Source organism: Rhea americana, unplaced genomic scaffold (assembly GCF_003343005.1).
Source record: "Rhea americana isolate MKP2758 unplaced genomic scaffold, rheAme1 scaffold_38, whole genome shotgun sequence".
Taxonomy (NCBI): domain Eukaryota; kingdom Metazoa; phylum Chordata; class Aves; order Rheiformes; family Rheidae; genus Rhea; species Rhea americana.
In genome coordinates, this window is record NW_028186512.1 from 2684641 (window position 1) to 2693828 (window position 9188).

General features: G+C 35.5%; 1 protein-coding gene across 3 annotated transcripts; it reads right to left on the bottom strand.

The window, feature by feature from the left end:
- Nucleotides 1-2750: 2750 nt before the first annotated feature.
- Nucleotides 2751-9182, bottom strand: MMAA (metabolism of cobalamin associated A). Of its 3 annotated transcripts, none has more exons than XM_085313183.1 (6): nt 8320-9182; nt 7111-7233; nt 6130-6300; nt 5727-5812; nt 4864-5013; nt 2751-3113 (listed from the first exon to the last, which is right to left on the bottom strand). In XM_085313183.1, the coding sequence occupies exons 1-6, from the start codon at nt 8735-8737 to the stop codon at nt 2826-2828; spliced, it is 1236 nt and encodes a 411-aa protein (XP_085169309.1). In that variant the 5' UTR covers nt 8738-9182; the 3' UTR covers nt 2751-2825. The 3 variants fall into 3 exon arrangements, with proteins under 3 accessions (XP_085169309.1, XP_085169313.1, XP_085169310.1); XM_085313187.1 differs by having other exon boundaries at nt 8384-8462; XM_085313184.1 differs by lacking the exon at nt 8320-9182 and adding an exon at nt 7629-8313.
- Between the last annotated feature and the right edge of the window lie 6 nt (nt 9183-9188).

Here is a 9188-nt window from a genome sequence, read left to right on the forward strand (position 1 = left end):
AATTCAATAACAGTTGACTCCAAATCATTTCATAGCAATAGTTTACAAKCTATAAAAGAATGAACTTGATTCTCATATCTCAGTCTCAGTTCACGCAACACAAAACTTCAGTTTTTCAATTTGGTTGGAGAATCACTGATAAACAAAACAAGGAACCTCATCTACCATGTCATTTCTGGAGATCCAGTTTGGTATAAGGCTTTTTTCTGTATATTTAAATTCTGCAGCACAAATGAACATATGAATAAGGCAAATCTGAATTTCCTTCAATTTTCATTCAATGTTCAAGTAAGAGAAAAATGCAGTTGAATGGAAAGTAAAACTTCCTTAAGCCACTGTGTTATCTTCTCCTATGAGTTTGTTAGTAAAATAATTGTATTTTAAAAGGAGCAATAAGATGAAAAAACAACAGTGACCCATGGTTAGAGTAGATCAAAGGATTTGGGTACAGAAAATAAATCTGAAGAAATGATAAAATGTATTCTGCCAGAGCAGCCTTTATTTAAACAAAGTTGCAGGTTCTATTTTACTGGCTTGAGAGTTCAAGTGTAACAGATAAGGAAAATAGCAGTCCCTTACAATAGAAAAAGTAATGACAAGGGTTTGATCTAAAAGTTGAACACAGATGATCTCATCTTAGAGATTGTCRCCTGAAACAAACAGACTACTAAAAGTTGAGAACCTACCAGTGAAATGCTKCTATCTCATGAATTCATTTTCCATCTGTTCTACTAGATACCATCAATATACAGTTGATTTTTAGAGCTCAGAGGTTGTAAGATGCACCTTTTGGTTTGAAGTATTTTCTTTCATGTTTAGTAGAAACCTGAACTGTTTTTTAAATAGAAGAGAAACTGTAAACACTACATTTTTTCATGATGACAATTCAGCAAGGTCATAACGAAGTCCCTGTGTTTCTGCCACCCCATACATGCCTTCCCCTACATCTATAAACTGAACGTTGCAATCTCAAATTTTGGGATGAAGAGTTTAAGAAATAGGGATAAGGGGAATAGAGCACTACAGCTCTGACAATGTATGTGGTAGAAACCACTCATACAAACTACACTGCTGCRAATTTTCTTCATAAAGAAATACCTCAGCTCCAAGCCCCACAAATCACYACAACACTTTGTTAGCATCTCACTGCAAAAATACATGAGGATCCTTGTTTTTAATTACAAAGTATTTATATTTTGCTTTACATTTTTGCTTTTCACTTTTTTTTCTTTGTATTTTTAGAATAAAAATATATGGGTAATAAGATAGAAACTATTATATAATGGGAAAAGTAACCAAAATCCTAGCATTGCCAACGAAGGCTTCTTCTGCAGTGTTTAATTTGTGTCACTTTGTCCAATCAAAGGAGAAAAAAAATCCTTGGCATTTTCAACACTCATTCATCTTTTCTGATAGTTGATAAACTACAYCTAGGCAGGAAATAAAACTCTGAAGCAGGAAGATCTAAAAAGAAGACAATATTTAACTGCATATATAAAAATGGGGATGAGAGAAGGAGGAAAAAAGAAATAACAACTCTGGAAGAAAATGGAGGAAAAAAGAAAGAGAATCTAAGCAATTGTTGCTACCCTGGAATTGTCTCAAAAATTCAGACTCAGGTTGCCAAACACAGACTTCTTAGGTACCCCAAGGGTTAAAATTAAGCTTAAATAAAAAGACACTAGTCTTTCCCGTTCAGTGTGTGTCAAGAAAATAAAAGATATATTAAAATCAGTCAAATTAAAAAACCTCTATCCATTATAGCTAGAGATCAATTATTCCAGTATAAAGGCATTTGCTATTAAAACATGGTGATAGGTTCTACATGAAATTTACATTTAAAATGTAATCTAATTAAACTTTGCTTTTGTATTAAAATATCTATTTAGCAAGTAGAATCATAAAAAAAAGTCCCTTCTTGTAGTACATAATGAAAAAACATACCTTCTAAACAGGGCTCTGTCAGCACTTCATTCTATTTATATGCACGCTATTTATTTAAAATGAAGACTGCAGTCAGGGTGCTTCCATGGAGTCCACCATTCTTGCTGTCACTCAAAGTGAGGAAGGAAAAGGCAATGCATACCAGCARCAGCTGATGCTGTATTAGGGTGGAAACCTGTAGTGTCAACAGGCTCTAAGATGGYCCCATCATTAGCATGAAAATCTGCAACACTCATATTTTCTCTCCCACCCACCTGAAGACAGTCACATTATAATATACACACATTTTTGGCCATTAGAAAAAAAAAGTTTTGCTATATTGAATATATAATCTTGATCACTCTGCAAACTTTAACAAAAATATTAACAGTGCTTCCTGAGATAACAGGATGCAGGGGGTTTAATGTATRTAGAGCAGAAATACAGATATTCCTGTTTTTGCCTGATAAGCAGAACAGGGCAAGTGTTGACTTCTATTTGCAATAAAAACATAGCAGTTTTAACTCTATAGCATGGTCACTGGGGGGCATGTGGCAGGGAAGTGTCCCCCTCAGACTTGTGCAAAAAAACAAAAAGCCCACCAACAAATCTATGCTGTGTATAAATAGGGGATTTAGAAATGTACTTCTGTCCAAATACAAGCTGTAGTATTTTTTGAAAAGCAGTGCTTGTATTCATATCAGATTTCTCATGCTCTTCTCATACACAGAATCCTACAGTGTATTTTTTCCAAGTCAATTTCTTTATATTCACAGAGTATTAGGCGGATATTCCACTAGTGTCTGTTGTAGTAAAACATTTGAATCCACACATAGAAAAACTGGATTTAATGTTAAAATTTACATAAAGCACTTAATGAGAACACAGCAGAATATATATGCTTAGAGACCATCTTTGAATGCTTTCAGTAGTAGGTCGGCTGCCAGCCCAGGAGATAAGACACCACTAAGAACTTTTTCTTCTAGAAGTGGAATCTTATCCTTGACTGCCAAGTGACTCCGGAAATGTTCCAACATATTTTCTTGGATGAGATTCCACATCCACACTTTCTGCTGTTTCCGTCGTTTGGCAATCAACTCACCGCTCATGAGCATGAGGTCACGAAATTCTGTCATTTTATCCCACATATCTGAGATGCCTTCTCCAGTTTTGGCAGAGATACGCATTACCTGTTGGATTCAGAAGAAATTTTAAAGGAATGTAATTACCGGGCTTGAGGGCTTAATCACTGCATCAGTTAGATTTCAGGGAAATCGGGGCATGTGAAAGGCAAATTTGCTTCAATACACTTATCTAATGAAGCTCTGAGCAGTTTCATCCTGTTCACTCTTTTTCAAAAAAATCTGAAAAATGAGATTCTACCAACTGTAAACAGCCCCTCAGATCCCATGGTGTTTGGGATAAATAGGGCATGTCCAACTGTTTGAATAACAATTGGGAGCCATTTTAAATAAGCCCTTTAGATAAAAAGTACAGCRTTGCTAATTTACTTCAATACTAATTAAATATTCTGGTAGATAAACACAGGTAGCTACTCTTTTGCAGTTTAAATATTCCAGAAAGGAGATATTTCTACTTCTTTTTGCATTTGCTTTCCAGACTATAAATTCATTTTGCCAAAACATACCAGGCACCTAGCATGACCTTTTAAATGAAATAGGTAAAACATACGTATATACGCATTTATGTATTTATATATTTATCTCTTTGTATACAGTCTAATAAATACAGCTCTTCGACATTAATGTTTTCTTTCTTTCAATTGTCAGACACTGCCATCACTGAAACAGAGACAGATTTCTGATAACCTACTTAAATCATTAATCCCAAACAGTTCTTCTGGGTCTCATTTATCAAGTTGAACAAATCAAGTTCCTATTTCCTATTAAACAGTGACAAACTAAACATAAACTGATGAAAAGCAAAACACCCATGCACCACATATATGAATATGTTAAAAACAATATGCTCCAGCAACAAGAGGAATCAATAAAGTCAAACAGAATTTTGTTGGAGATGTATCTGTTTACATAACTCATAAAAGATGACAAGTTACAAGGTTAAATATCTTGCCTGAAATGAGAGTGATTTCAGTATTAGCCACTCTCTCTCCTGCATTATCTCTTCAGTCATTGATTTTCAGCTATTATGACTATGACACTCATTACATCTAGAAACAGAAATTACAAAATCATGGCTGAGCCTCCAGCAGGCCAGCTGATTTAAACTTAATTCAACGGTCCATTGCAACTAGTGCTCAGCAACCTCCTTTATATATATGTATATATGAATAGTGAAAGTGTGTGTATGTAACTGCAACGAACATATACATACATAAAATAACACTAGTACTGAATCTGTTCCTTAATAATTTACTACCTCTTTTAGTAAATGGAATACTGCATTAGTACCAATAGCCCTCAAGATGGGAATCCCAAAAGGCTAGACACTGCATATACAAGTAGATAAATTTCTTGCCCTCAAGAACATCTTTTCTTATGTGAGAAATTAAAAAGAAAGCAAAGGAATAAAGGAAACAAGTGAAATAACGATAATACCATACTTTTAAGAGTTAGACTGCAGATTATCAGACTTTTTAAGATATGCAGAATTTACAAAGAGGAAGACAAGTTAGTATGACTACTCATGTTAGTAACAGCTCCACCAGGGCTGAGACTGTATCTCAGGACAGAAGTAATGGGTTTTGCAGTGTTTCATGTGCACACTTTGCTGCTATTTCTATTTCACCTCTGGTCTCAATCTCTAGCACAGTCTAAAATAAGCAAAACAACATTCTTTTTTTTTTTTAGGAAAAAAAAAAAAAAAAAAAAGAACAGCCCAGGGAGATTAACGTGGATAGATGAAACAATAACCACCCTGACTTGTTCAGCACTTCTTGAAGAAGAAAAGTACACAAACCTTTGGTCTCCAAACCTTTGATCGCTTGCGAAGTAGCTTCATAGCACTAACATATTCAGCTTGTATTCTCCGTGCAGGCACAATTAAATCACCATCAGCTTTATTTACAGCTACTAGATCTGCCATCTCAATTATACCCCGCTTGATACCCTAAATGGAACATGGAGATAAATCATGAATACCCAGAATGACTGCAACACACTGATTTATCACAGAAAGCAGTCCAGGAAAGCCTCATTAGTTTTTGGTGGCACCTGCCAAGTGTGAGCAAGTGAGCGAGAGTGTGTGAGAGAGTGATACAAGAGTGGTATCAGGAGCCTCTTTAATCAATAGTTACTACTCTGCTTTGGAACAGGGACATTGAACCTGAATATCGCAGTTTACCAGAGAATCTATTTTACGTATAGAGATTTAACYRAAACATGTAGGTTTAGCTCAGATGGTTAGAGCGTGGTGCTGCTAATGCCAAGGTCATGGGTTYGATCCCAGTACAGGGCTATGCTGAGGGCTGGACTAGACGATCCCCAGAGGTCCCTTCCAACCTTATCATTCTATGATCAAGGCTGCCAAACTAACATTTTTTTTTTCCCAGAAATCAAAGAGAAAAAGGGATAACTAGAAAGTACATCACAAAAAGCCAGAGAGAATCAAAACCTTTTATCTTAATATTTCCAAAATCTGGAAAAATTCAGATCCCAAGTGTGCAATAAATTGGTAAGGCTAGGAAAAGACTTCAATAGTAGGACAGCAATTTATAAAATGCTATTGATACAGATTTAGCACACAGACAGATATTCCATCTTCGATTTAAATTGCTCTTTTTGATTGTAGTTAGTAGTTTAATAACAGAAACTGTAAAGTACCTGTAATTCATCTCCACCTGCAGGTGGTAGCAGTAATACAAACATATCAACCATATCAGCCACAGCAAATTCTGATTGTCCCACACCTGAAAAATTAAGTTCAGAATTCATGGCAGACTTTCATTTTAATAACATTAGTTATGAGACATCCCAGTATAGCACCAGGTTTCTGAGGTGAAAAAAAAAACAAACATAAAAAACATTATAAACATAAACAAAGCCAATATGAAACACAGTATATTTACAAACTGTATAGGACTAAAAGACTTATTCCAACCAAAGATCACATACAAAAGAAACCAAGCAAAAACAAAAACAAAAGAACGTAGAAAACACGTAATTGGTGGTACGCCTTATACAGGTATCAGAGTAGAGTAATTAGAAGAAAATCCGAAACACTTACCTACTGTTTCCACAAGAACAACATCATAGCCTCCTCCTTCACACAGCAGGATAGCTTCATTTGTGGTCCTCGTCACACCTCCTAACGTCCCTCTGGTTGGAGATGGTCTGATGTATGCATTCATATCTCTTGACAACTCAGTCATTCGTGTTTTATCTCCCAACAGAGAACCTTAAACATGAAATACTGAAGTATTTCAAAAGGCCAAATTGGACAGATTTCTTTTCCAAAAAAATGAGTGCGAGAAAAGCTGGATCTCTTGGAAGAAAATGTCATATAAAAATATTGTAATAACAGTTGCTGATGACTTTGCTTAGGACTAGCTCTTCTGCCTATCAGAAGCTGGAAATACCTAAGCATAAGCAGACCTTACTGCTTCCAAATCTAAAGAATTTGCTCTAGGTCAGAAAGGATTCTACAATTCCTGATAGCTTTTTGTGGCCTACACACAGCAGGCTATACAATTAATCTTTGCTGTTTCTTTCCAAATAGACAAATCTCAAGAAAAAGATATCTTACAATTCCTATTATGTCTTTTTTTTTTTTTTTTTTTTTTTTTTTTTTTTTTTAAGAAAACTGACATGCATCCCTGCCTTCCTCCCATTCATACAAAATTTAAATCAAATTCACTGACATTTACAGGCACAATGCACATTCCAAAAGATAAGAACTGCTCAATTCATATAACTGCTATAGTCTTAGTATCATATTTTGTTACTCTACTGATGTGTCTCAAATATATACATATGACAATATAGTCTTTCTTAGCTCTAAGTCATTGCAGTGCTGAAGTATGTTTCTTCTAAATAGCTGTATTGTAGTATCTTCTCTAATGGTTTGGAAGTCCTGAAAAAAGAATGATGTTTGCTGGCACCAACCCATTAGAAAATGATTAAAGTTCCATTATTTATGTCAATATATTCGTTATATATTCATTGACCAGGTATTAGCAACATGGCTCAAACTCTGAGTCATACTCACCACCACTTGTACTAGAGGAAGGGTCTACAGCCAACACTGACACTTTATGTCCTCTTTCTGTAAGCATTTTCCCAAAGCATTCTATAAAAGTTGATTTCCCAGCACCGGGAGGACCAGACAACCCTAAACAAACACATTAGGAAAACAGGAAGAAACATCTTGTTGGTCAAATAAATAATATATCACACAAACACAGTCAACATTAAGAAGTTCCCAACAATTTGTACTTCATACTTTGGCAAATAAAAGAGCATACCAGAACTGATACTTTTAACTGAGCAGTTGTAACTGACTTGAAACACAATACAATACACTAGCACACTCCAGACAGGGCTGCTCACTTCACAACCACTAACCCCACCCATTCCAACATACATTGTTTACCCAATTTTATTCCCTCCTCTCAGAACAAATTAATCTATAATAGCTTAAAAAACCTTTAAAGTATAATATCCTAAATCTGTACTTTTTAGATTTGCTAATTCTACAAGACATGCTTTAAAAGCAAAAACTCTTACCTTGAAGAGCTGTTATTTCAAAAATCAGACACTTTACATATGATTCAAAGCATCCAAACAAAGATAAGCCTGTCAACCTGCACCAAATATTTCTCATTCCCATACCTAAGTTTTCTTCTTGCTACCTTTGTACATTTATATGAGGGATAGCAGCTGGGCATGACATGCCTTCATAGTCCATTTCTTTGCCAGCGAAAAATATTTTATTATTTCCAAGAGAATCAGGTTCAACTCTCCTCAGCTGAATAGCAGGCTGCTTCAAAGGAGGGCCACAAAACAGGAAATTCATTTTGTGGATTCATGAAGGGATTGAGGAAGCACTCAGAAGAACATATACTTCAGAAAAACAAGAATGGTCTGCTTGGTCACATCCTTCCTTATCTGAGTGCAGGTAATAGATTGGAACAATCACGCAAACAAACTGCCTAATGTTTCAGCTCGTAACAGCTGCACAAAAAGCAAAAACCTCCCCAAACATTCAACAAACAACAATTATTTTTAGGAGTTTTTCAAGAGCATTTTCCATCTCAAGACGTCATTCTGCTGGACAACAGAACTGATCTGGATTTGCTACAAACCACAAGAAATCAATGATGCAAAACTGCAGATCATAATGCTTAAAGAGCAATAGTGGTAAGTGATCATTACAATTGTATCAAATTAACTACCGGACAGATATAAAGAGACTAACCCACTCTAAAGGCAAGTGGCTTTCCTTGATTTATCTTTTCCTGTTCCCTGTGGTAGGATAATACCTTCTGAAGAAGCACCTGGGCTATTTTCTTTTTCCTGTGGTGAGCTGATTCTACAAGGGTAATGGCTTCTGCTAAACAGGCTCTATGACCTTGTATTAATCCACTGTAAAGTTTGTCTACAAGTCCTTGTTCTCTGTCAGAAAGTCTCTCTATCTGGTGGTCAAAGGCCGTTTGATGACACAGCTCCCTCTTCAAGCCTTTTAACGAAAGCATCCGTTTCGAATAGTACAGGTGCACTGGCCTAAGAGATTCAGTGCACAAAAAATCTGATCTGGAACTGAAGTGGAAGCTCTTGAAGTAAGTCCCGGAAAAATAACAGTAAGGGAATCTCAGCAATAAAGAGGGGATCTTCATTTTGTTTGCAATTAAAAGTAGCAGAGGTTATCAGTTCACTTCTGTTTGCAGACACCCTAAGGAGAAAGAAAAAGACATTACCTCTCCTAAATTACTCAAAACAGTTGTAAGCATTCTAGTGAAAAACATGTACAATCACTGCTTTTTATTTCATCCATATCTACTGTTTTAAATACAAAATATAGTTCTTGCTTTCCATAGGGGAGGGGRAAAAAAAAGAGAGAATCTAGAGAATTTTCATCGTTTTGTTATCATAGTAAAGAACTAAAGCTTATTTTAATTATTTTTAAGAGAATAAACAGATAAGAATACTTTTATAAGAGACAGCCATCAAGAGCATATATACAACCCTAACGTCTGGGGACAAACAAAAGCCAACCCTTGCATTCACTACATTTGTCATGTATTCTTCTACTTTTACGCCTACAGGGATTTTTTCTTTTTTTTTTTT